The sequence below is a fragment of the Dermacentor andersoni genome, chromosome 7 (genome assembly GCF_023375885.2).
Source record: "Dermacentor andersoni chromosome 7, qqDerAnde1_hic_scaffold, whole genome shotgun sequence".
Taxonomy (NCBI): domain Eukaryota; kingdom Metazoa; phylum Arthropoda; class Arachnida; order Ixodida; family Ixodidae; genus Dermacentor; species Dermacentor andersoni.
The window spans coordinates 168,669,794-168,696,874 of NC_092820.1; the positions used below are offsets into that span (position 1 = coordinate 168,669,794).

Below are 27,081 nucleotides of genomic sequence, written 5' to 3' on the forward strand. Positions count from 1 at the left end.
AGTCACTATTTTGGATTGCAAAAAAAAAAAAATATATATTTTTGAAGAAGAGAATTACTTTTACTAAGTCAATTGAGTTACGCTGCTTACATCACATCATGCATGTTTAAACATTTGGGGAAAACCGTATATGCCATTCACGCTGTACAAATGAACAGCTCGGGTCCTTAAGCGTCAGTTAGGTTTTGAGTTGGTCGCTGACAGAAATGTCTCTATTTTTTTTTCTTCTTTTTTTTTTAGCCAGCATGATACCTCGATACCTCGTTCGAGGAGTTGCGGTCGGGAACTCGAATATACGGCATACTTTGCTGTTGAGTTAGAATTTGCAAATGGCAAAAGAAAGCTAACTATAGTGAACGCGAATCTGTACTCGGACAGAAACGGCTGTTTTCTTTAACGTTCTTTATTCAGACAAAATTTGTTCGAGAAGCAGAGTTGACAGTGCCTTTTATCCCCGTGTTCAACAAACTGCCGTCGACGTGAAGCTTTTCCTTGGTTTCATTATGATGATGATGATCTCTATTAGCATCCCCTTTCGACACGGGGCGGCGACAAACAGTCACCTGACCTGCTTGAGTCAATCAGTAAATACATTTGTAGCAGTATAGCATTTTGCCTATCTCTCTGATATTTTCCCCATTCATTAAAACCTCGATACATCCCTGTGCCTGTATATACCTTCTCTTCCCTGCTTTATTTTACACCAATACTCTAAACGTCTCTTACTTACCTGACCAGTTAATGCTTCTATCCGCTTTGAATCCCAGCGCTTCTGGAAGATGGACGTTCCTTACGGGTCGAGTCGAGCACAGCGCCACACATCGGCCGAGGTAGGCGTTACAGTTCAATAACGTTTCTCGGTAATTCGCGCGAGGAGGAGTTGCTTAAAAAAAAAAAAAAAGCACCTTCACCCCAAAGCATTCGATTCGACACCGAGAGTATTTGGTTGCAAAACGTTTGCCCTAGAATCGCTTGAGGAGGGGGGGGGGGGGGCGTCATTGGAGCGTAATAACCGCTCCAGTCGAGAGTCGGCGCCGTCAAGATGACCTGTGCTCCTTTTAGGTTTGCTGGGGTTCTAAGCTTATGGGAGCGTTAACTATTTACAGGCGAAGACAAGCAAGGGGACGATTCTAGTGTTGGTGAACAAGAGCAGGGAAGAGATTGGGACGATGTCGTCGCAGACGATGGTAATGTTACGAGATAAAGCATACAGATAGGTAGAATGCTAGATTACGATACGATAACCCTGGTACGCTGCTCACACAGGCTTGGTGATGTTTTGTCGCTATCCCGGTTCATAAAGAATCCCATGAACTATAATCATCATTGTCGTGCATAGCATGCAAAAATACGGCGGAGACTGCGACACATATCGCGTTAGAATATCAAAAGTGCGCATTTCAATGCGTAGATAAAATGCGGTGAGCCTTCATGATTGCATAGTGTTTAAAGACATGTAATGAGAAGGTAAACATTGCCGCGGAGAACATAAGCAAGAGACGTTTGGAAGATTGGTGGCGCATAAATGGAGAAGACTCGCAATGACGTTGAATAAAAATTGGTACGTGACTACGGTATAGTGTAATAATGCGCTTTTTAAAGACAACAAGTGGGATTAAAACGTGCATAATGACATTACAGTTGCATGAGAACCCAAATAATTTGCTTGAGAGTGGTGGTACATATAACCGTATATTCTCGGTTCAAAGGTGAATTCATTCATTCATCATTATCGTGTCGAGTCGAGTTGAGGTGGAGTGTCGAGTGGAGTCGACGTTTCAAGGCCTGTATTCTCAGAAGATGACTTTCGGGGAATACTTTCACTTTCGCGATATTTCACATGACTGGCGCAGGTTGCGTCAGCGTCTGCGGGCGGCAGCCTGCCAGGCACTGTGCCAATGCAGCCTGCTCGCTTGGCACTGTGCCAAGAATGCTTTCGATCCGGTGCATTTGACTCTGTAGTCATCGCGAAAGTGAAAGTGTCCCCCAAAACTGACCGTCCGAGAATACCGGCCCAGAATATGGTGGTTAATGCGCGTGATTTGTTTTCTCCTGTCTTTCGTTTTCGTTAGCAGCAGCCATAACCACCGCTGACAGCGTCCCGGTCACAGATGCGCATAAAAACGCGCACAAGCACGCACGTGGTGTACACATTCGCGTAGCAAGCAACAGTGCTCAGATGACACGATGTGCGCACGTCTTGACCAAGCGGTGTGTCTTCCGAGTATTTGGGCTCCTAATAGCTTTGTCTGCTAGCTGCAGGAGCCTGAACCGTTGTTCCCATCGTTGCGGTCACAGTGCACGCGCACTAACACACACATGTAGCAAGCGCTGTTCTCAGAATGCACGGCGTGGACGTGTCTTGGCCAGTTGTATGTCCTCACAGGATGGCGGCTCCGAAGTCCCGCTGCCTAGGACTTAGAAGCGGCACTTTTTCTTCCTGAATAATCAAGTTTCCCAGGCTTCCGAGGTGCAGGTTTCGGCGGACGTACCTGCGTGACGAACGTAAGGTAACAAGGTTGAACGGACGCAGAAGAGAATTATTAAGCTTAAACAGAGGCGTGCTTTGACAGCACGTATATTCTTGTCGACAGCAAGCTATTAATTTGTTTTGATTTGTAGGTTTTTATGAACTCCATAGTATATTGAGTTGAGTGTTGGTGTCATGACTAGTTAAAATGACATTCGTGTATTGCGCGTATAACTGTACGTGTTTTTATTGCACAGTTTACGTTAACTTTCTTTTACCTAATGCGAGTGATTATGGGACACTTCTCTTGTCAGTTTCTTAATGTGCCTTTTTTTATATAGGATTAGTATGTTTGAGTGGAATGCTTATGGCGAAATGTGTAGTTCTAATTTTTTAACTGTCTTGTTTTCTCATAGGTGGCTTTAATGGAGCCTACCATCCAATTTTTCTGCGGGGATTAAACAAACTAGCAACATAAGTTATTACACTAGATTATCACACTACACTCCCGTGATTGCTATGTGGGTCCATTCTGTATCACATTCTTTTGCGACAAAAAGCAATGTGCAGCAGACTGCCACAACCTTGCTCAAACACGACTCCTTTTGAACTAAGTAGCTCGCTTTCCAGCCTCTCCTTGTCTCTACGGCGCTACCTCCTTCTCATTCTGTCAGTGGAGAAAGTCCGACCGCCGACAACGAGAACGAAGAATAGAGTCAGAAAGCTATTTGCTTTAATATCTCGTAGTTCGCTGGTCAGCAGGACGCTCATCCAACCTAGAAACTTTCGAGCACAAGCCCACATTTGCATTTCTCTCCAGAAAGGAGCAAGAAACGACCGCTTGGCCAGAACTCTATTTCTCAACAGTTCCAGCGTTGACCAGTCGGTCGCAGCCAGCATTGAGAGCTATGCAGGCGATTTAGGGGTGGAATCTGCCATTCCAATACGATAGCTGTAGGAGTTTGTGCGCTAAGTGCAAGTGTGAAGAGACCATCAGTCACCTTCTGTGCCACTGTTCATGCTTCCATAATCAACGTCAGGCTCTCCAGTGTGCCTTGAATAAACTGGATGACAGGCCATTTACGGAAGCGAAGATCTTGGGAGCCTGGCCTCACAGTTCATTAGCGCAGAAAGCAGTTCGAGCGCTTTTTCACTACCTGAAGGCAACAGACTTCAGTGCCCGACTATAGACATCCTACACCTAAGCTCTCTCTCTCTCTCTCCTCATTCCCCTCCCCACGTGTAGGGTAGCAAACTGGACTCAGTCTGGTTAACCTCCCTGCCTTTCCTTCTCTCTCTCTCTCTCTTAGGGGTGGAAGGTTCTTTTTTTTTTGACAGGGAACAAGTGGCCACTTCGTTCTAAAGAGTAATTGAGGTAGAGTAATGGCTGAGGCAAAGTTATACGTTTAGTACAGAATTAAGGGTGGGCAAAATTAGGAGGTTAGGAGGGTGGACGTTGGGACATAGTAATGGGGTTAGAATAGCATTAGGGTTGGGGCAAAGTTAGGGCAGTTAGGTTCTGTGCGAAGTCAGGGGATTAGGACAGAGTTGGGGTCGGTGCAAAGTTAGGAGGTCATGACAGACAGGTTTTCAGGGCGAAGTTTGGCGCTAGAACAGATCTATAGTTTCAAGAAGTATCTTTTGGTAGGCTAGTTGGTTCAGGTTCAGATGCTTCTTCAGCTGATGCAATTGTAACCTGCCTTTATATTGGCTTCATGACGCTCCGAAAAATAATACACGTGGTTAAACTGCGCTTTTCCGTCTCGTGTCTCTCTATTTCCATTTTTTCTCGCACATTACGGTGTGTATTCGACGCAGTACGCAATAAAATTCAGATATATAGGGTTGCGCCAAAATTAAGACAGTCAGGGTTGCTGCGAAGTCGCGGGGTTAGGATGTGGGACACATTTAGGGTTGGGTCAATGTTCGGGATTATGGCAGAGTTATGGTTGTTGCAAACTAGTGGTTAGGACAGTCAGGTTTGGGACGAAAGTTTGGGGTTACTGTCAGTGTTGGGGAAAAGTTGGGGTCTTAGGAGGTCTTCGTGCGATTAGCATTCTTAGGATGGTTCACGCATATTCCCGTGTCTGCGTCTCTATTGCAAAATTGTCCTTGCGCTAGGAGGCGCGGATGAAGTGAAGGGTACCTGACACCCGAAGCGCGTCCTCTACCCCATTTCTTTGCCCGCGTGTTCTAGCGCAAAGAACATTTAGCAATGCACAACCAACTCACCCAAATTGCCACTTCGACTACGTCTCTAACCGTTTTCCCGCCCACTTGGGTCACTGGGTAGTCCACGGTCTAATGGATATAGAGTATTACTGGGCTGCTGTGCTGAGGGAACCGGCTTAGAAAACAATTGTCGGACCAACTTGGGTCACAGGGTGTGTGACACTTATAGCGTTCAGTACCTGTTTTGTGCAAACTATATGGCGCTAGGCACGCGCCTTAACTCCACATGCAGCTGTATAAATACCCATCGCGGACTAACAATAAACGGCTTTTGTGTGCGTTGCTAGGGCTAGCCGGGCAGGGCATGGCGGCGGATACAACACTGGGTACGTGCCGCTCCTCAATGAGCCTCTTTCACGCCAACTTGTCTCGCTGGGTATGTGGCTGTCAGCACGTGCCGCTCATCAATCGACGTCTTCGACGCTGACTTGGGTCACTGGCTATGCGCCGCTCTTCGATGACAAAAGAAAATTTATTTAAGGATAGGCAAAAGGAAAGTAAATGATAGATACGCTGGCAATATCTTCTCAACACGCGTATAGGGTCATACACGCGCGACGCGCAGATGTCGCGGCGGCGCCGCTAGATGGGGCAGTGTGCCCAGAGGGAAGCACGAGGGAGGATGCCCATCTGCGTACATGCATTATCCGTACATGACGCGTTTCTGCGGTGACGATACGGTGTGCCGCTACATTGATTCAGTTCTAATCACATGAGAACGTCGACATTCGTCTGAGATGGAGTCTGTCAGAACTTCATAGGATTGGGGCAATGTTCTTGGTTCGGACAGAGTTAAGGCTGAGCAAGGTTAGGAGGTTTCGACAGAGTCAATGTTGGGGAAGGGTTGCTATATACTGTTAGGGCTACGACAGAGTTAGTCAATTTGGTTTGGTTGCAGATTGTGTCTAATGTACGAATAAAAGAAAAGAAAGGATGCAAGAAAGCGTGATTTATTTATGCGGCGTTGACTAGAGCCTCTGTGTGCTCGCGGTTTTTGCATGACCCACGAGGGCTATTTCGCGGTTGCGATAAATGTGGACTGTGAACGAGTTCTTTTGCTCGAAACGAAGCACTGCAGCGCTGCATCGACTCACGCAATGTCAGAAATCGTCCTTTGGCCGGAAGACTGTGCATTCACAATGGCAAGGTTTAGAAGGCGTAAGCACGAAACGTCCTGTAAACATCCCACAGAGCACTATATATAGTGACTTAGAGAACAGAAGTCAAAGGAAAGAAGGGGGGAAGGGGCCTCCTGACAAAGATAGGCAGGCAAACAGGCCGGAGTGTCTCCGGAACCTAAGCTGCTGCTTAGATAAGCGTCCCAATACTTTTGGCAACTTCAAGTGTTTTTTTCTGATACGCAACAACTTGTTTCAAGCTTTCTTCGACTCCGTTGTATCCATGGCGGATTCCTGTCGCGACTATCGCAGTTTGAACTTTGACTACAGGGATTCCTGTAACACACGTATGAGTAGCATTATGAACGGCGTTCTGATGAGCTCGAGTTAGTAGATTCGATTCCCGGATGCCACAAAATGCAAAAATTTTGAGGACGCTTAAGCTTCGCCTTTAAGAGTGGAAAGCGATAGCATTTAAAGATCCCCGACTGCTTCTCACGCTTCCCGGCAACTACAGCGTCGTAATGTTTACCGGTAAGCGCTCGCGGCGAACGCTATGCACGAAGTATAGTTTCATACAATTTTTATTGTATGAAACTCTGTGGCACGAAGGCGGGCTTTCTGGTCGAAACGCGGCCTCTTGCATGGGCCGCGATGGATGGATGGATGGATGGATGGATGGATGGACGGACGGACGGACGGACGGACGGACGGACGGACGGACGGACGGACGTTATGAGCGTTCCCTTTGGAACGGGGCGGTGGGTTGCTCCACCAAGCTCTTGCTATTATATTATATTTCCTAATGTCCCAGCTAGGTTAAAGAAGGAAAAAAAAGAGAAACCAATATACCAACCAACCAACCCATAACCAATATTTCTGACCCCCTATTGTGGACTTTGTTTTTGTACGTCTCCGTTTTTGTCGTTTCCCTACTTCCACCAATCCTCCAATCGCCTCTTACTAATGTCTATTCCGGACGTGTTTACTTTTCCCCTTCTCTCGCTGAACCCAAGGGCTTCAAGGAGGCCAGTGGTGCCTAAATCGACCGCTGGGCATATGTCTTCACATTTTAATAAAATATGCGCCATCGTTTCCCTAGCTTTACCGCACAAGCAAATGCTTCTTCTTCGTTCTTATATCTCGCTTTATAGGTGCGTGTTCTAAGGCATCCTGATCTCGCTTCGGAAAGTGATGAGCTTCCCTTTGAGTTATCATAAATTGCTTCTTTCCTGATTTCGTTTTTTCCTCTTACGTAGTTACTCATGGCAGGTCTCTTTTCCATTGCCGCCACCTATCAAATTATTTCAGACTCCCTAACTTTCCGTTTGACGTTCTTTGTTGTTGTGTTGCTCACCCTACAGGCTGCATACTTGCTGGTAAGCTTCCTAGTGTTGGTATCTCAGCGCTGACTCCCGTTATTGCAATCGCACCGCTAGCACGAGTTGTTGCAAATGGGTCGCAAGCCCCAAGGGTAGCGTTGGCCTGGCGGCCTGGGGCACAACTGGAAGCATCCGAAGGTCCCGGCAAAGCATGAGTCGACTGGTAACAGAACAACTTGTTTATTCTAACATCGCAAAAGAGCGGGCGGTCAGGTCGACCGAAGTGGAGAGACGGGAGAGCACGTAACTCAACGGAAGAAATCGGAGCCTCTCTCTTGGCGTCCGGGGGCAGCTGCTCTTATACTCTCGGAGTTGAGGGCAAGAGGAAGGCCTCGTGACGAGACCACGTGACGGCGGGCACGGACAGGCTGAGAGACACGTTGAGACGAGTGTAGTGACGCATCCGCCAAGCCGGCGCCGGTCAGACCTCCTCGCTTCACACTTGGGGAGCTCCTCTCCCCGGCTGCCGCGCTTTGACATGCGTGGGCACACGCACACACGAAGACACGTGGCACTGAAACACGCCTGGACGCGCTTGGCGGGGAGGCTTTGCGGCAGCTCCGAACGGGCCAAAATGTCCGCCGCTTTGATTGAAGCCCCGGCGTCCGTTGCATCCGCGCCGGCTATACCGCGCGTCGTAGGCGAAACGTAACACTAGTTATTTTCCTCCACTTTGAATTAATATTTCTCCTGTACAAATACCTCACCACTCTCCCAGCCCAATTACTTTCTTCCATATTCCTCAGTCGTTCTTCATAATCAATTTTATTGTGAACTTCGCTCGCTTCAAAACTTGTCCAGCCCATGTCACCCTGCACAGCTTCATTTGTAGTCTTCCCGTGAACGCCCAACGCGAGGCGTTCCACTGCGAGCGCCAGCTGGAAGTGTTTCAAGGAAGCGGGCGCGCCGCTCCGTGGATTTACGCGCCGGCGTGCGCAAATAGCGGACGCCGTCTCCGGTCTGTGCATTGTAGAAACACTGGAAAAGGGGTTTGTTTGAGTTCTCGCTTAACAGAGTTATGTTTTCTCGTATATTCAAATTACAATCCGAGAGATGTCATGTGTGTAGGTTGTGTTTAAGTCGTAGTTTACGATTTTCTACGTATTTTAGGTTGAGAAATTCAATTATTTCAGTGAATTCCTTGCGTGACATGAACGTCCTGGGTATGTGTGGTTCGAAAAATCTTTTTGCCGCAACGACGTCCGACTCCGGACACCAACGCAGAATTTTCTGCGAGAAGGGCTCCTAACGCTGTCGCGTTAAAAGTGCTCGTGCACCGAGATTCGGGCGCACGGTAAAGAGCCCCGTGGGGTGAAAGCTAGTCCAGGGTTCCACTACGGCGTCCGTGAAGCTCACTGTGACGTCGTGGATCTCGACAGTGTCTACTCGAGTCTCTTAAATAGTTCATCCATGAAGAAGTTGCATTGTAACGTAACTAACAGACAGCCTAGCAAGTTTTGACATCTTTACCTGCGCCAGAGCGGCCCAAATGCGAGAAAATATAATAAAATCAGCGACGCCAGACTGACGTGCCGACGGTGAGGCTCCGGCGCGAGATTCTGAAGAAAAAAAAATAGAAGTTTTGTCTCCATTTGCTTCAGTAGTTTGCAATGTTTATTTTCTGACAAGTGAACGAAAATATAAATTAACAATGTGTGAGCTTTGGTGAGCTGGTTGTGAGTAACAAAATTGTAATATCGTGCTATGTGAACGGGATGGAAGCAAAGAAACAAATACTATACGAGGGCCGTGTTTGTTGTATTCGTTCTTGTGCCTCTGCCCTGTTTGTGCAGCGTGCCTTTGCGAGTTTTCTATAATTGGAAACACAATCATGAAACGATGCCTTACTAGACCAAACCGATTAGGCGGTACTCTTAATTGGCCTCTGTTGCAGAACTATGGTTTCCGAATAGTGCGCGCCACCACGATAAGGGTTATACTTAGCTATCTGAATATCTGACGCTCAACGTTTTGTCCGCAGAAAGGAACGTTGTCGATAACGTCACTGGTCATGACTCGCAAAACCACTAAGCAGGTTGCCCAGGAAAGGTTGCCCTACAGTCACGGGTCGATATGCATCGCAGACCTGCAGTTGCGCATATGTTTACAGTAGAGCATTAGTTAGGGTGATGCCAAGCTAACGCCACGTTGGAACACTACGCTGAATTCTCGTTGATGGCTCCGCAGCATTGCCAGTAAGTGCAGAATCTATCTGATACAAGCACAAGAAGGAGAACAGCGTGTTCTCGTTGCGCACCAGCCTACCATGGCCCACATCACTACCTAATCAGTGTCATTATTTTAGCGCCTATGTATTTTATGCCATTTACAGCGACAGGTTTTAGGCCCTTTTACAGCCATGTCGTCGCATCTACCATGAGGAATTCATTGTCCACGCCATTCACAATACATAGTTAACATTACCACTTGTCATGGCGCTTTTTGGCCATACCTGGCCCTTGCGCCATAAAGCACCACACATCAACATCGTAGCACACCTGCCATTTCAAGTGCCTTTCTGCGACCTGACTACGTGCGCATTTATGCGATCTCTGTTTGGCGGTATTGTTTACATTATTTTGGTTTATTGTGTACTTTACCTGTAGCAATGGTTAGAGCGCCCGACTTAAACCCTGATAAGCGCTGGTTCGATTCCCCACGCCACAGTGTAATTAGTGTTTTTCAATGCGAATCGTTCAATTCTGGGAACCGATGGACACGTTTAGAAAGAAAGAAAGGAATAGAACCCCAACAAAGGGGTCCTATACTCACACTAGCAGCAGGCAGAGCATCGTGCTGACGAATATGGAGAGCAGATAGATGAACTCGCTGACCATGGCTTTCGTGGCCGCGAACACTTCCCAGTAGGCCACGCTGGCTGCCAGGGGCGCCACGATACTGAGAACGGCCACGTTGGCGAACAGGGAGCCTGCACGCACGCGCGAGGGCTCAAGGACACAGTCCGTAGGGAGGGGGGACAGGCTTTTCGAGAACAGAGGAAATCGCGGGCAATTTATCAAAAAGAAAAAAAAAAACAATATTACAGACATGGCGGAAACTAACAAAACATTAGGGAGTTTTAAAAATAGGGCATCCGAAGTTAGAGGACGTTACCGTAATTGGAGATCGCAGGGACAGGCTTTCGTCCTGCAGTGGAGATGAATGGGCTGATGATGATAATGATGATGATGACCGGCCAAAACAGCGCAAGGAGAGTACAAAAGAAATAGGGAAGAAATAGAGAGCTTTAGAATACGGGCCCCACTATTTTGGGGCCCCAAAGAGCTTTGCGGGTGCTAGCGTTGGGGCACGGAGGAGTGAAGAGTTTAAGAATAGGGCTTTGCGTTTGCGGATAGCGTCTTGCGCTGACAGCGCCACTACGGCGTCTAAGAAAAGCTATTAGAAATAATTAAATAAAATATACCACTTTATGATAGGAATAGTAATTTTGACTTGCGTGTATTCGCGTTTAATTACAACTTAGAGGTTATTCTTCAAGCAGCAAAGAATTAGTTGCGCTTAGTTTTGAGCAACAAACCCAACTTTACGTGCCTTCACCAGCCAAGCTTAGCCGTGTTAGGCCTACGAGCCGTAAAATCCGCACTCGAATTCGGGATCAGCGGCGTCTAATGAATCAATCTTCATAACACACGCTAGTTGACAGAAAGCGATAACCGCAGTCACTTCTCCTAGCTTGCGAACTTCACGCGTTACCGCGAATCAAACCCAGTTTGGTGCTAGGTCAGAGCCGTCGCTTCGATGGGTGCCGCCATGTTTGTTGACGCAAAGCTTTTGGGACCGCTATTTGGGCTCCCGCTAAATCGGTGAAATAGCGTTTCCAACGCAAAACCCAAACGCAGTTCGCGTCTCGCGCATGCGCAGTGGCTTCGACGCTGTTTCTTTGGGGCCCCAAAACGTTTGGGGCCCATATTCTAAAACTCTCTAATAGCTGCCTTCAAATAGCAAAATTTCCGAATCGAATCGAATACTAATATTCGAGAAAAAAAAGTTATGTCGAATAGAATGTCGAATCTCTTCTCACTTCTAAACAAAGTGAACTATGAAGTTTTTTTTTTCTGAAGTCCGCATGATAATGAAATTATGTTTAATTGTTTATACCCCAGTCAGACGGGTGGCACTTCGGGCGAGTGCATTTCGCCTTTAGTGTCACTCGCAGGCTCACAGACGGGATGGTCTAGTGGCACTCGCTGTGGAGTGCACTCGCCAGCGACTTTGTTCGACGAACTTACTTTGCTGTGCCTTATCCTCGATAACAGTGCCTCAAGAATATATAAATAAATGCTCACAGCAGAGTCGGCACTAATTCTAAGATCACTGCTTCGTGAGTTCAGATGTTATGAGCGTCTTAGGACATCGGTGAAGCCCAAATAAGCGTGCTATGCTCATTTTCGGCGGAATACGCCATTTTGTGTCTTTGGATATGTTCCGAGCCTGTATTGACTAAAACAAATAGGTGTGTTAACTAGATTGCGATACCTACAAAAAAAATTAAATTATGGGGTTTTACGTGCCGAAACCACTATCCGATTATGAGGCATGCCGTAGTGAAAAACTCCGGACCACCTGGTGTTCTTTAACGTGCACCTAAATCTAAGTACACGGGTGTTTTCACATTTCGCCCCCATCGAAATGCGGCCGCCGTGGCCGGGATTCGATCCCGCGACCTCATGCGCAGCAGCCCAACACCATAGCCACTAAGAAACCACGGCAGGTGTTTTTTTATGATACCTACAGCTTCCTTCATCGGTGTGATGATGAAAAATAAGCATTATATTATGTTGTTATTATCAATATTTTTATTGCAAAAGTTCTTTTAAATAAGCATTTTTTCTAATAGAAGAGTAACCGTTTCTAAATCTCAAAATGCTAAGAATCATAGTCAAAGCTAAAACGGACGCCGACCAAAAACATAAAAAGAAAAGAAACCAAAACGTATCCGCTACCATACGGGCAGCCTTGTTCACAATGAAAGTAAACGAAAGGGAGGAGAGGATTATGTACGTGTGAATAGATGGCACAAACAGCGGGAATAAACGGAAGGAAGGCTGCCCTCATTGCGGTTCAGCGTGGTATCAGTGATTTGGATTAGTAATGACTCGAGATGCAAACGCGAGGTTAAATTACTTTCAGTGGCTAGCACATGAGCCCTACCCCAGTCAATATCATGCCCTTCTGTTAAGAACGCTGGGCAAGAGCGTTAGAAGAAACTTTTTTTTTTGTTTTTTGACATCATGACAGCGTTACTTGATGCGCCTTCGAAAATTGCCCGTCTCGCCGATGTACACAACGATTATACACAACGTCTGGGTACCTCTCTTTGGGAAGCTTTCTTCCGGAGGCGGTTACTATGAGCAATCCCGACCAGACGAGTTTTCGTCGAACTCTTGATCTTGCTAAAAATCATATCAAGCGCTCTGCGATTCTAAGTCGTCATTGTCATCAATCCCGAATGACGCTTCGCTCTGGCGTCTAGCAGCATGCCGCCGACGTGACACTCAGCGAGGCAAAGTGCACTCGCTCGAAGTGTTTGCCCGTCTGACTTGGGGTATTAAATTGTTTGATACATTGTCGCGAGGCGCGCCTGCTGCGTTGCAAAGGAAGGGCGAAGTCATCGACGACGACGAAGGCACGAGTATGATCGTGCAGTGGCACCGGAAAAAGTCCATGAACAGAAAAGAAGAACCTCCGGGGAGAGTCTCGTGGCACGACCGAGGAACGTGGGAGCGTGGCCATTGTGAGAGAGGAGAGAAGGAGGCAGCAGCCTGGTCGGACGATGGGTCCGGGCTCCTGCCTATGCCTGGTGCTCCCGAGCCTACGGCTCAACGTCTGAAGCTGGTGTACGTCTGCGGGGCGTCCACTGGAGCACAGGCCACAACCTCCATGCTCGTGGCCTACCTTCCTGACCTACGTTCATAACCTATCCTTCCACGTCTTCTGTCCGCCTGCCATCCATGGACGGCCCTAGTCGCAGGGGATACTCGCCTCTTGCATCATTACAGCCTTTGATGTGCTCCGATACTCCACCTCTAACCAGGATGACGTGTGAACTTTGATATATTGTTTACATAGTTTGGGGTCGAAACTATGACTATATTTGGTGTGTTTCTAGTTGCTCTGTGGTCACCGTGCAGTGTCCGGGAAGACTTACAAAGTATGTATACGACAAAGAGGGTACGCTTCATTGCTTTGTGCGAAGTTGGTTCCTACCTACAATTTACAGAACTTGCAGCGGTGAATCTAGCTGCACCGTGACATAAATGCATCTAATGGCGTTCGGGATTGGACTTCCAGTCAACCAACTAAGGAGATCGAAAAGGAGAAACAACTGCTTTCAGTCATTTCATGTGGTGCGCAATAACAGTTGCAGTAATGATACAAGGAAACGCGTCAGCAGACGCACGTGGTATTGTGCTAAGTGTTCGTTGAAAGAGAGAAGTGTGACGCTATAGCCCTGCACATTGCTTCAAAGGGATTAACACGGCAAGCTGGGCGAGTTGACGATTGAACATGTTCCTAGGGGTGGGCAGCGCAACCCGGACGAAAGACAAAAGGAAGTACACGATACGAGCGCTCGTATCGTCTACTTCCTTTTGTCTTTCGTCCCGGTTGCGCTGCCCACCCCTACGAACATGTTTAAAGGGATGTAGACATGGTGAGCTTGGTTAAGTAATCTGAAAGGAAAACGACAAATTTGCATATAGGCTGGCGTTCGCTATTGAATATATTGAAGTTATTGAGCAGCAGAAGTTATCTGGGTCTATACTGTGCTTGCTTCAGCGCCACTTCGCTCAAGAACTGGCATCTCTGCGTCTTCCCGAAATTGCGCGTTCCCTTTGCAACGTAACGTTGCACATTTGTTTGTAGCACGGGACGAGGAGCGTCTTCACCGCAGCACATTATTTGTCCCGTTCGCCAAGCGCAGTTGTATGACATACTCACCGAATTCCTCAGGTTGAATCAGCTTCGTCAGCAAAGCCAACACTGCGATGGCGATAAGGGGGGACAGCGAGCCGACGATAACAGCTGGAATAAAAGAAAGTGGTGTGTTGGATTCGTGCATCAGTACGAATCTGCATACGCAGACGGCGACCAGAGAATACGTCTCGATCGGCGTCAGATAAAGATCAAGAGCTGGCCGCATAAAACTGCGTCTGGAAGGACTTGCGGCATAGCAAGTGCAAGTCTTTTGCACAAGGTGCCGCTGACGGTTGTACGCGCACTTGCTATAAATCGCCGTTTATAAACGGCGAATATATGGTGCACGTGGTGACGAATTTGCGCAACCCATGGGCGAATACAGCGCGCGTTGGTGAAGCACTGTGCTGCAGCACTACTCCGGCGTACACTGCGGCACGGTTTGTCGCGCCATCTATCATACACTGGGTGAATAGTGGCTGTTTCCTCCGAGCTTTTGGGACATGCTTTTGCGTCTTTTTCCTCCTCTATTGCTTACTTCTTTCGTCACGTAACCAGACATATGACACACAAGAGGCTTCAGATAATTAAGGGGACACAAACCAGTGCAAACGTTAATGAAGTAAATTTTTGCGTATGTAGACATACATTACATTAAGATGGAAAACTGGGTGTGTTGGCTTAGCAAATTCTGAGCTGGAAGGCGCGTAGACGACGACACACATAGCATATGTGTACAGTGCTCACGGAATGAAATGGGACACGGAACATTTAGTAGAACCCTACATGTGTGCAAAGTACGCGAGAACACCATGTCATGTCGCTAGGAATTTGGTCACCAAAGGTGACCAGCACTCTGATGTAAGTGTACGCGCCGGAATTACGTCGATGTGACACGAACTGTAGCCGGTTGAAACGAAACTATGCGCATTACTTAGCCCTAAATTGACGCGTTTCATTCCGTGAGTACGTGTCTTATGTGTGTCATCGTCTACGTGCCTTTCACATCAGAATGGACACCTGACATACAAGAGACGTTAAAAAAGGCACCTGAACCAGTGAAAAGAGTAATAATGGCTTGCTACCGCAAGTAACATTTTGCGCTGGACATATGGCAAACAGTAGGCTTCAGGCAAGAGAATTCGACAACCAATTCGAAAACCAAGATAACTTGCTATGACGAGTAATTTTTTTTTTGTATTTAGATATGTGACACACAAGATGCTTCACGAACCATTGCGTAAACTAAGACTGTTTTTCCATCGCAAGTAAACGTTGCGCGATTAGCCGGCTAGACATGTGACACACAAGCGGCTTCAGACAAAAAGCCTCGCGAACTAGTGCAAACAGTAAGTATCGCGAGTAGAACACTTACCGATGCCGTGCATTCCGCCGGTGAGCGCGATCGCCTTGATGGCCGACGCGCCCATGAAGGAGACAGCGCCAGCGATGGCCAGTGACGAGTCCCGGAAGCCCAGGCTGTGCGCCAGCCACACGGCGAGCATCGTGATCATGGCCTCGCACACGAACTGCAGGCCCAGCATCAGCGACGCCTGGTGGGTCCAGCTGAAGCGCCGGAACAGATACTCGGCCCACACCTCCTGCTCACCTGCAGCGTCGACCGACGTTCGTATATCGCGTCGAAACAGAGGATAGCTGCGGAAGTCGGCAAGCTGAGAAATCGCACGTGCGAACGCGGTTGTAGCTTCTTCGAATACTGTACGTTCTTAATGAGGGCAGCATTCCGGGCAAGTTGGTAATCCGTTACTCAAGTGATATTGCGCAACAAAAAACGACACGGACGTAAGAGAAGACACACCAAGCGCTTGGTGCGTCTTCTTCTCTTACGTCCGTGTCGTTTTTTTGTTGCGCAATATCACTTGAGTAACTGTACGTTCAGGTTGACGTCGATCTTTTATTGCGATTATGGACACTCCAGGCGAATTTCCGCCGTTGTCGGCGTCGCCCTGAGGTTCCGTATAAAGTCCATGTGCGATAACATCGGTGCGCCGTACGCTGTAGGTGCGAGTGGAAACTTGCGAGGGTGACTCGAGAGGGATGGTTTAATAAACATAAGTGAAAGTGTCCGATGGAAGGATTCAAACAGGAGACCCCTAGCACAACAGCTCGTTTTTTGCTTAGTCAGTTTACGTTTATTTCAATTCGTGCTGCCACTATACAGCTACGAGTCTTACACTTCGTGTAACATTCTAGCATGTTGCTATCGCATTCATTGCTTTGCCCTTATGGTGAAACTGTGATACTTTCTTCATTATCGAAGAAGTCCCAGAGAAGTCAGACAGACCACAGACGCGATTAAGGTAGCTGGAAAGAGGCAAAGAATGTTTTCTATTAAAAGCCCTCTTTGCTTCGTGTTCTATAGCTTCGATCTAGCCTAGGCGGATGACAGCCTTTCCCTTTCATCTAGCTTCACCCACCTTGCACATTTCCGAACTGATCTGCTATATTTAGTGCCGCGCGTATCGAGTTGATTCACCCTCGCCCTGCGATCTGCAAGCCTCTTGTTTAGCTTAGATGGTATAGCGACCACCCTGGAAAGGCTTTGGTCACGGGTTCGAAACGTGGATCGAGACGAATTATTCAACTAGGAAGCCTTCTTTCTGAGAAACCCTTATTGATTTCGTTTGTAGCTTCGTGCTACTGTGAGGTATACTACAATGTTGCCCTTTCATTATGATGTTTATTGGCACCCCATTCGAAATAGGGCGAAATGGAACATATCGCCTATCTTTCCTTTAACCTTTCTCTCTCGGTTAAACCACCTCTTTATATTGTACAGTCATCTATGCCTGTTACAACTCCTGGTTCTATTAATCTCTTCCCTGCCCGTTTTCTACCTATACTCTAAATGTAGTTTGGTTAATATCGACTGCCTACCAATTATTGTTTGCATTCGATTTGAATTCCAGCCTTTATGGAAGATGGACGTTTCCTACGTACTGGTCTAGCTTGGCGAATACCTTTGCATTCCTGTAGTATGTGCTTAGTTGTACCAAATTTTTTGCTGCAGTAGACACATGCCTCATCCGAATATTTGCTCCAGTATGTTTTTTGTCTTTATAGGCAGCCAGCTCGGACCCCAAATAGCGAGGCACTGCCCTTTGTGCTATCGTACAAAATTTCCATAGTATTCCTTTTTTTGTTGTTTTCAGCCATGGCATCCAATTTATCGTTTGTGCTTCTCTAACCTTCTTTTTTGATGACTTCGAATTTTGCGACTCCAGTGCCTAATGTCGGAAGTTGCGGGATCAAGCGCGCTCTAGGGGAGAAGAGCGCGCATCTACTCCTTATCCAGGCCGTGGCTATACGGCGACCCGCGCGCAGCATCTTGGACGTTATATATGCTGCGGGTGCAAACACTATGGGCAAGCCGCGATGGCAGGGGGCTTCGTGCGCGCTGTCATGTTGTAATCTCGTAATCGCGTAATCTCAAGTTTCGAAAATGTGCCGGTGCTCTTCACACGCCAGTGTTGTCGCGAGTGTCGGTTGGTCATCGAGTGAGATATATTGATGTTTGCCTTTGCGTGTGCATGACATCATTATTGGTAATTTGTTAGTAAGCGAATATTTACGGCCATTTATGTGGCTGATGAAACTACGAACCTTACGTCGTGGAATATTTTGTCATCGCTATCGTGCCCTAGTTTCGCCTTTGGGGTGAAACTGCTACTTTTTTATTGTATACTCAAAGTGCTATATGTTTCATAGCTACATTCCACTTATCTTTTGCCTCAGATTACTTTGGTGGATGTTTGAACAGGTCTCCCCTTCGTTTATTTATACGCTCAGGTATTTACATTGCTTTACTTTGTGTGCGCGACTCGCTGTTGTATTAATACCGCGGCATTACTCGTGTCTTGATGGATTACTTGCTGATTAGGAAAATTAGTGCAACAAAAGGCAACGCACGCAGGAAGGGAAAACAAAATCTTTCTCTGTGTGTTTTCTTTTTGTTGGGCAAATTTTGCTCATCAGCAATACAAGACTAAGTAGCTCCACAAATAAATCTTGATCACTCGAGACATTAACAATCAGATTCCCGGCCCGAGTTCTCTTTGCTAAAGTTTAGGCATAGATATCTGTCGCTTCATTTCCACGCGTATCGCAGGTCACTGCAATCCCCCTGCATTGTTCGCTAGTAGGACTGCGTCGTCCGCATACATCAGCGCAGGTCTGTTGCACACGCTGCCCATTACCGAAGTAAGATAAATTAAAACCTCATTCACTGCTTTCAAGTCGTCTTTCTGCGCTTTTAACATAGAGCGTGGGCAACAATTGAGCTCAAGGCCATCCTTTCTTCAGTGTTGCGCATATATAGGGCCACAGCGTGTCGCAGAGGCGAGACACTCGGGCACGAAGCGGGAGGAAGTAGGCAGAGAAAACCGCCATTAGTTTAAATCGTTATATAGCACCAGAGATGAACTATTCTTATAACGATATGTGTCAACCTTCGCCGTATGGAAAAGCCAACTCACCGCAGTATACGAAACGTTCCAGCAGAAACACGGCGCAGAGTACGAGTATGAAGCCCCTGGCCTTGCTGGGCCTCCTGCGTGCCGCAAACATGGCGACGTCCTTGACCTGGCGCATGCTCACGAAGTTCCACAATGGGTTCCCGTGGTACCCGGGAATGACGCGCAGCGACTCGCGCACCACCATGGCCACGCCCACCAGGCACACCATGTCGAGCACAAGCTGCGCGCCCACCACGGACACGGCGATGCGTACGAACGAGTCGGAGGCGAGGAGCGGCTTCCAGAGCCTCTCGACGAACACAGATGCCGCGCTGCCCAAGTAGAGCGCGAATGTGAGCGTCCCGATGCGGAACGTGCGGCTCCTGTGGTCAGAGTTGTCGCTCACGTGACACAGGGCGCCGGCCGTGAACAGGTTGAGGCTCCCCAGGAGCCCTGCGGGTCGGAGTCCAAGGCCGAACAGTAAGGACGAAAGACATAAAGGGCGGCTGGTCAGTCGATTTATCAAATGAATGAATAAATGAATGAATGAATCAACCTTCTGGTTTCAAAGTAACGTAAGCTGATACCATTACATTGGTTTCAGACCAGTGGGCGGCCACATGGAAACGTGCGCGATACGTTTCGCTAATGTTCTGAGGAAGCAGACCGAGAGAGAAGGAAATATATGTGGTCATCATAACGAAGGCGCTCGTTGTAATATAAGAAAGTCACTCACCCGACACAATAGTCACTCCGTAGATGGCGTTGCGTCCGGGCATCCTGGCGAGCACGAAGACCAACGCGGACAGGTCCTTGATCAGGGCACCCGTCATGGCGAGTACGAAGTGCAGCTTCCGGCCGTGGGCGTCGCTCCAGCCGCCCACCATCAAGCAGACGAGCAGAGAGCAGGCCAGTTCGACGAGCGGAAGGCTGAAAACCAAGTCCCGCACGCGTGGGTGCTCCGTCCCGCCAGTGGCGTTCATCACCGCATCGACGCACTCGTCCAGCAGCTGCGCGGAGCCATTCGTCGAGCTCGTCGTCGACCACGTCGTCGAGTTGGCGACGACGTCTGGCCAGCTGGAGTCGCCGCGGTAGACGCACTCCGAGATCGTCAGCAGCAGCTTGTACACGCTAATCGACGTGTACTGCGCGAAGATGTAGATGAAGGCGAACGCCTCCATGGCGAAGTCGGAAGCCCCAAATTGGCGGCGGCGGCGGCTGTGTGACGACATCGTGAAATCCATTCCGTGCGTGGGAATTCCGCACATTAGGCTTAGGAGGAAGGCGTGGCGAAGTCTAGCTGCAGCCGCGCCGCGGCCCTGGCAGCTCCCGGTGACGCGAGCACCGTGGTGCGGCTTGCCCTGAAACAGACGGCGGCGTGAAATGCACAAAGTTACTGCCTTCCAGCGCGAGACAAAAACTTAGCAGAGGGGCGATGTAGTCTGTTCCATTCACAACTATTTTAGAGACGTCACACCTATCGACGCCAAGTACGAGCACATGGAAGTCTTAAAGAAACTACTAGTACAAAACACGCCTCGCCGGTTCTTTTTTTCTTTCTTCTTTTTCTTCAAAGTTAGCTGCCGACTCCATAGCCGCAGTATATACATATATGTTGTAACTGCAACGAAGAACGCCGCAAGGTAAAGAAGAGGAAGAGAAGGGCAAGCAGAAGATTAGAGTATATCAGTGGATATATATATATATATATATATATAATCGCTCTAGCTGTTATTCCCACGCTGGCATGTTTACACCTTTTCGTGCTTATCTTGTCTCCAAACAATATTCGTCACCTATCTTGCGTGCCATGATTTCTTTAACCCTATACGCGCCCCTTGTTTTCAGATAACGAATCGCGCATGCGCGTACCACACTGTCATATAATGTTCCTGACAGGGAAATGTAGCCAGCGGCTGTAGTGTTAAACAAAGGAAAGACAGGCAAGATAGATAGCGATTATTCTTTTAGGGACAATATTGTCCCTGCAAGATATGACAATTAAAGTTTGTACACTATCAATTTGAAAAACATGTTACCCCGTTCTGGGCTTATCTTTTCCCAAAGCAATAATCGTCATCTGTCTCGCTGCTTTCCTGTGAAGAGCGTTATGTCACGCCGATAACGTGCATGTCATTCGTGACCCGAAAATACCTGGTGCGCAGTGTTAAAGAAAGGAAAAGAACGCAGAATAGATGACGAACATTGTTTGGGGACAATGTATATATCCCCGTATAGGATGTACCCATAGAGTCACAACGGACTTAAGCGCTAGAGGAAGTCGGAGCGCTGTAGTTCGCCTCATGCGAATAAGACCTGCTAGATAAGTTGTGATAGTGTCGCCTCGTAATATTCTGGGTCGAATTCCGTTTTGCCACTCAGCTTTCGCCCTTTCTATCTCTTTAAATCCTTATTAACCCGTGCAGTGTAACAAACCTGACTTTTTTTTTTTCCTTTTCTGGTTGACCTCCGTACCTTTCTTCCTTTGATATTTTTTCTGCCCTCCCTCAGAATGTAGCGCCAGTAATTTTCGCAGGAAACTCTGGGCCTGAGGCTCGAAGTTCTCGAAAAAAATTTTTTTTCTTCGCACCCTATGTATGCCTGCAGGCATATAAATGGTGTAGTCCCAGTTATCGAGTGCTTCTGAACAATCACTCAAGTACTTCCTTGTGTCTTAGCTTCCTCTTCATTATCACTGTCCCGCTCCGTTATCTCTGGTATTAATGGAAGCACGAGCTATCCTCAGATAGCCGCGTCAATGTCGAGCGCACGAATACTCGAGCTACGCGTTGTATATGTATGCTGCGCTTTTGTCAGCCTCTAGAAAGAGACAGAGTAACAATCGTGTGTCCTCATTGCATATATGCGTGAATACACTGCGGTAGTTGTAAGAGCCTGCCCCTAATTTCGGCGGCTAGACATTTCTTGGTCTGATAAGAGGCTCCCCGTGACGCATGCAATGCAGCAACTGAAACTGAAGCAACTGAAGGCACCGCGGAAGGAGTGTTACGGCGGTTACGACCGGCCTGGCGCCAATGATAGCAATGATAGCAGTGCGTCCTGTGAAGCAGTTCACGCAATGATGCGCTGATAGAAGTGGAACTTGTAGTTTAAGAATGCTCTCGCAAGAGGCAGCGACTATGGAGCTGCCACAGTGCGAAGCCCCCTTCTGCAACTGCACGTCTGTACTGAAATATACGAGCCAGACGTGAGCTCTGATAAGAAGAGGTCGATAGGAAAGCAGACAAAGGCTCTCTTACCCTTTTTTTTTTGTTCCTCTATCCTTGTTGATGCTTGAAACAAAAGCGGCGCAATTGTTCACTTTCACTTCCACTCAGTGTTACAACGTGACGAAGTTATTGTTACAAAATTTCTGTAGGACAAGGCCGACCCATCACGGCCGACATTCCTGCTGGGAAAGAAATTACACGCGACGACAAGCCTGGATAGCGTCCGTCTGGAGCGCGCGTTCGCGCGACTGTGCGCACCAGCAGACGAACCGCACAGCTCTCGCCACACAGCCGTTCCACGCAGCTGCCCTTATCCCGAACGCACCGAGCCTAGCCTGACTGTGACCCCGACCCCTCCCTCCAGAGCCCAACCAACGTGTTCTGTGTTTACTTTTTGTCTTCTCGTCTGCGCTATTATCTACGATACCTCTGGACTTCTCGGCAAAAATCTGGTCGCGGAGCAGACGACGCTGAATTCCTACGGGAAATGCGGTCTGCTCTTTACTATCGTAACCGGCTCCGGCCAACTGGGCTGCGCGTGAAACAGTGACGTCAAGTCGCTATCTGCTCTCGCAGTGGGCGTATATTGACGACTAGTATATCCAAATATCTGAGTGCCACGTATACCACCGGGGTAGAAATGCTGGGGAACTCAAAATCGAATGTTCCGAGTTTTACAAAAGCTTCCCGAATCCCGACTTGACGTCGTCGGTACAAGTGTCTGCCCTCAACTCGGACCTCTCACTACAACAGAACTGCTTGTTGGCCTAGTTGGTGCTTGCTAAAAGACATATTTTTTGCCACAATTTAACACACACAAAAGGAAGACACATAAAGACAACAAGGGCGGCACTTCCAACTGGTTTAATTTGGGCTGTGACCCATGAATATATATACACATACAGGCATGCGCTGTACGCGTGCGCTGTAAACCAGTTGGAAGTGCCGCCCGTGTTCTCTTTGTGTGTCTTCCTTTTGCGTGTGTTAAATTGTGGCAAAAAACATGTCTTTTAGCTCTCGCTACAAGCGTGAGTGTGTCACGAGCATACTGAACAAGTTGCGGCTTGTAGTTGTACCCAACGAGTTCTCAACTTTCCTCTGACTGTTCTTCCTGTCCGTGTTAGCATGTTTCCAACGAAGAGAGAGAGAAATTTTAATGGATTCTGTCGTCGCTGGACACGTTTCTCAACGTTCGCTATAGTTGAACGTTTCCATGCAGAGACAGAGTCAAATGGCGCATGGAAGTCGCTTTGACGTAGCTTAAGGTCGACGCAGACTTAAGCCGGAAGCGTAACAAATTTCACATTCATTAAAAATGATCGCGGAATACATTTAGTGCAGGCAGGTAATAGCTGATAGGAAGAGAAAATCCGTGTGCCACGTGTATTTAAATGGGAAAACTTGAGTTTCCCTGGAGCCCAAAGCTATACTTCCTCTCAGAGCTAAAAGTTGGATAAACAAGTGTAAAGTGCCTCAGGCAGGCTGGCCGACATTTCAATAGGTGGACTTATCTTTGTCAAAGGCTGCCCTGTTACCCTTGTGTTGTTTTTAATGCGTTAGTAGAGTGACGTCGTGTGGTATCCCACAGTGTGTTTCCATCTGTCGGACCCCATCTTTACTATGGATTTCATCAAAGTGGTACAGTGCCACGAGCAATTTACGTGGTGGTGTTGGCAATGATGTTGTAACAGGTGGGTTTGGGCAGAATGCAGCAGCACACCTATCGGAATCCATGCTGATTGACCCGTCCGTGTAAATTTGTTTCGTTCTTGTGTGTTGCTTCCAAATGTTCCACTACCAATGACCGAGCCTCCTCAGATCGATTGTTTAGAGAGTTGCTGAGGAAGTGTGAGGTTGCACGTAATGTCTTCAAGAATATATACAGGGTGGGTCGGCTCGCCGTCTTCTCGTCATTTGCATCACGAAGGAGAGGACGTTTCTACTCCGGCGACAAATTTCATAAAATCATTCTGTATTGTATTATTACGTTTTAAGTGCCAAAACCACTTTCTGATTATGAGGCACGCCGTAGTGGAGGACTCCGGAAATTTCGACCACCTGGGGTTCTTTAACATGCACCTAAATCTAAGTACACAGCTGTTTTCGCATTTCGCTCCCATCGATAAAAAAAATCATTCTCTCTAATCTATCTCTTATGATTCTAACCTCAAATTCTCGAAGTTTGTCTCCTTATTTTGTACCGAACTACCCAGTTCCTGGCCAATCCCCGAGAGTAGGAATGTACGCGCCACTAACTGCAAGGCTCTACATATATACATTTACAACGACAAGAGTGCAGCTGCTGCTTTGTGTGTATTTCTGGTCTGCGCAAGACATGATTGCAGTCCAACATGGACTCTACTGGGTCCTGCATATACATTTCTGTACATATCTCCCCATCACGATATACTTCAGAGAGAAAGTTTAATGATACCTGGAGAAGTCACATCCCAGCTAGTGACCTGTATCGCCATCTTGATGTATCTCAAGAAGCTCGGCACGTTGCTTCACGTGCAATATATGACTAGCGATAGAAAAAAAAAAGCGAAATTCGTAGAAAAAGAAAGAAAGAAAGAAAGAAAAACAATGCGCGAAACACACTATATCATCGGTAGTTTAGGGTCTCATTGGGACATGTATTCTGTAGAAATGAATGCGATAGCTTAAGTAATGCGCAAACCCGAGACAGGACATGTGCCTCCACGCTCCACAGACGTTCCGCAAATCAAAGTTTAGGCGGGAGTTGTTTCAAAAGACTGCAATACGTAAAACTGAAACAGTAACACTCACCTTATTTTTCAGCGGGCCGCCGCTCCGTTGACATTTCCTTCAAACGACCACCGCTCGTGCGGGCAGCTTGACTCACATTGATGGTCCAGCGAGCTCTGCTCACAAGTATTGGGTGACTGGCACACCACCGCGACTTTTTCTGGGCGTCGTAGGTTTGAAAAGCTCGACAACGCATACCGCTTCGCCGGCGCGCCGGCAGACTTTGCGCGGGCGAACGCTATCGGCTCCTCTCTTCGAACATCTCGCTCACTATCGACACTATCATGCTGCGTGCTTGGGAAACCGAAGGGCCGGCTTCGTTTGGAGCTGCGCGTCGCCAGGACGGTCCTGCGTGTCGGTCACGGACCCACAAGGAGAGCTGTGCCCGCACTGAGTGAAGTATGTATGTTGACCGAGCACGAAAGGAAACGTTAATCTGTTTCATGGGCGGGGGGGCTTATACGAGTCGTGAGGGTGATGTCGCATTTTAACCTAGTCGGCTTATTTGTGACGAACGACATCGCGTGATTCGATCCCCGACCCCCTTACCCTATAGTAGGCCGTGTGAGCCTATCCCCATTATATAATAAAACCGTATCATCATCGTGCGGAACGTTTCAGCGACGACCTTAGTTATTCTCACTGGCGACCCTAGACTTTGGCATGCTGTCAACCCTCGCTGCTGGACCAGCAAATTAATCGAGGCTTGAGGTGCAGCGCGAGAGGAAAACGGGGAGAACCGGGACAGACACGGACATGCGCGTGCATGTCCCAGTCTTCCACGTGTTTTTTTTTTCTTTTTCTTTTTTTAGCGCTTCAACAACATTGATCACGAAAGACGAGACGACTATGCTACAAAGGCCGCATACGTGTGCCAACAGAAATTCAGTGCACGTGCGCACTTGCCCTGTCGGCGCCATGACGTCAGCATATGATGCGAGCAGGGAGAGAGAGGGACAGGGAGAGCGAGACGCAAAGAGTGTGCCCGTGTAATCATTATCATATTGTGATGTTTTTAGGTCATATCCTGCTTATTCATATCAATGATTGTGGCGGCTTGTCGCGCTTAAAAAAAAAGCACAAGAAGTGTTAAAATGCTCTTCGCGTCATATATTTTGCTCTGTCCGCTAAAGACTATATAGCACTGTATAGTCGCTGACCTCGGGTCTCGCACGGCTACCTGCTAGCCTATGTTGGTTAGCTCAGATGTCTTAGAGCGACCATCCGCCCTCTCCGGGAATACTGACGTCCTGGGTACGAGTGTCTGGGCGAGGATAAACCTTTTGTTCAAATGCGAAGCTTACTTTTTAAAAATTGGTGTGGGTTTCCTTTGTATCGTCGTGTTTACTCTTTCTGATGGATGAGAGTCCTTTTCTTTAAATACCGGCATCCTTTACGGCAGTGATGGCGTAGTCAAATTTGTTGTGAAGTTGGTGTCACGAGTTAGCTGATGTACTATGCATGTGTTGGCGCCGGCGTAAGAGCACTTATCGGTCGTGTTTGTGCGTTTCGGCGACTATGCCTCGGTATCGTCGATCATCAGTAAACTTTCGTGACGAGTGCAAAGCGTCATGTTTGTTGCCCGCCAACTTTCAAGAAACGTTCGGCATTTTATCGAAGAACTCGCGCCTCAGCGGACGCTCCCCTCCATCTTATCTGAGAGCATGGACAAAGAAGCACTGTATGAACTTTCTAACAGTCTTGGTGCCAATTGTCGACTTTCTGCCGAGTACTAGGTTACGGCTTGCGGGGTCGACTGCCGTTCGATGCGGCCACATTTAGTTGCACGTTAACGAAACCGTGGTGTAAATTATTCCAAAGCCCTCAACTACGGAGTCTTTCACAACCCCAGAGTTTCTGGAACGTTAAACCCAACGAATCAATGAGGATAGCAGCGTTGCGTGTTCTGTCGTGTGCCTTCTGTGTCCATGTCGTTCAGTTTACGCTACTACAAATTAGATGACCGACGAGTCAGCCTACGCTACGACAAATTAGATGACCCCCCCCCCCCCCCCCCCACTAGTAAATCAACTTTCAACTTTATTTCGTCATCAAGGGATGCTGGGACAGGCACAAGTTTCGGAGTTACCGCTTGACTAGGCGTTGCCTCACTATTTGGCACGAACAAGAAACTCGAATAAAAACACTTGAGTGACAAAAGAAAAATGCACACTTCGAACACGTAGTACTACTTGTCGACGTGCGCTAAGTACTATGCATCAGTACTCCTTCCATACAGAGCTAACTTATCTTCACATGGCCTCCGAGATCGGGCGGTGCGCCACGCGTGGCCCAGTCTTGGAGGCCATGGTCTTCAGAACACGTTCTGATGTTACATTCTACGTTTGTCTGTTAATGCTTACGGGGAATATCTCTTCGGCTCTGACACTGGGACCTCTCTCTCTTTTGCTCTCTGTGTGAATGAGAAATGAACTGAAACTGAAAATTGAATCGCTCCAAGCATCCGCC

General features: G+C 47.8%; 1 protein-coding gene across 2 annotated transcripts; it reads right to left on the reverse strand.

Annotated features, from left to right (window-relative positions):
- Positions 1 to 387: 387 nt before the first annotated feature.
- Positions 388 to 25,005, reverse strand: LOC126533038 (lysosomal proton-coupled steroid conjugate and bile acid symporter SLC46A3-like). Of its 2 annotated transcripts, none has more exons than XM_050180228.3 (7): positions 24,634 to 25,005; positions 19,350 to 19,974; positions 18,635 to 19,066; positions 15,514 to 15,747; positions 14,163 to 14,246; positions 9,975 to 10,131; positions 388 to 2,492 (listed from the first exon to the last, which is right to left on the reverse strand). In XM_050180228.3, the coding sequence occupies exons 2-7, from the start codon at positions 19,879 to 19,881 to the stop codon at positions 2,381 to 2,383; spliced, it is 1,551 nt and encodes a 516-aa protein (XP_050036185.1). In that variant the 5' UTR covers positions 19,882 to 19,974; positions 24,634 to 25,005; the 3' UTR covers positions 388 to 2,380. The 2 variants fall into 2 exon arrangements, with proteins under 2 accessions (XP_050036185.1, XP_054927690.1); XM_055071715.2 differs by lacking the exon at positions 24,634 to 25,005 and adding an exon at positions 21,874 to 22,171.
- Positions 25,006 to 27,081: the final 2,076 nt, after the last annotated feature.

What these genes read in the sequence shown, in the direction of transcription:
- LOC126533038 (XM_050180228.3), bottom strand. Translation starts at nt 19,881, where the DNA reads ATGTGCGGAATTCCCACGCACGGAATGGATTTCACGATGTCGTCACAC. An exon ending in GGAACGTTTCGTATACTGCG is followed by an intron (nt 15,748 to 18,634) that starts GTGAGTTGGCTT and finishes TCGACGCTGCAG; the next exon opens with GTGAGCAGGAGGTGTGGGCC. An exon ending in ATGCTCTGCCTGCTGCTAGT is followed by an intron (nt 2,493 to 9,974) that starts GTGAGTATAGGA and finishes TTCGTCACGCAG; the next exon opens with GTACGTCCGCCGAAACCTGC.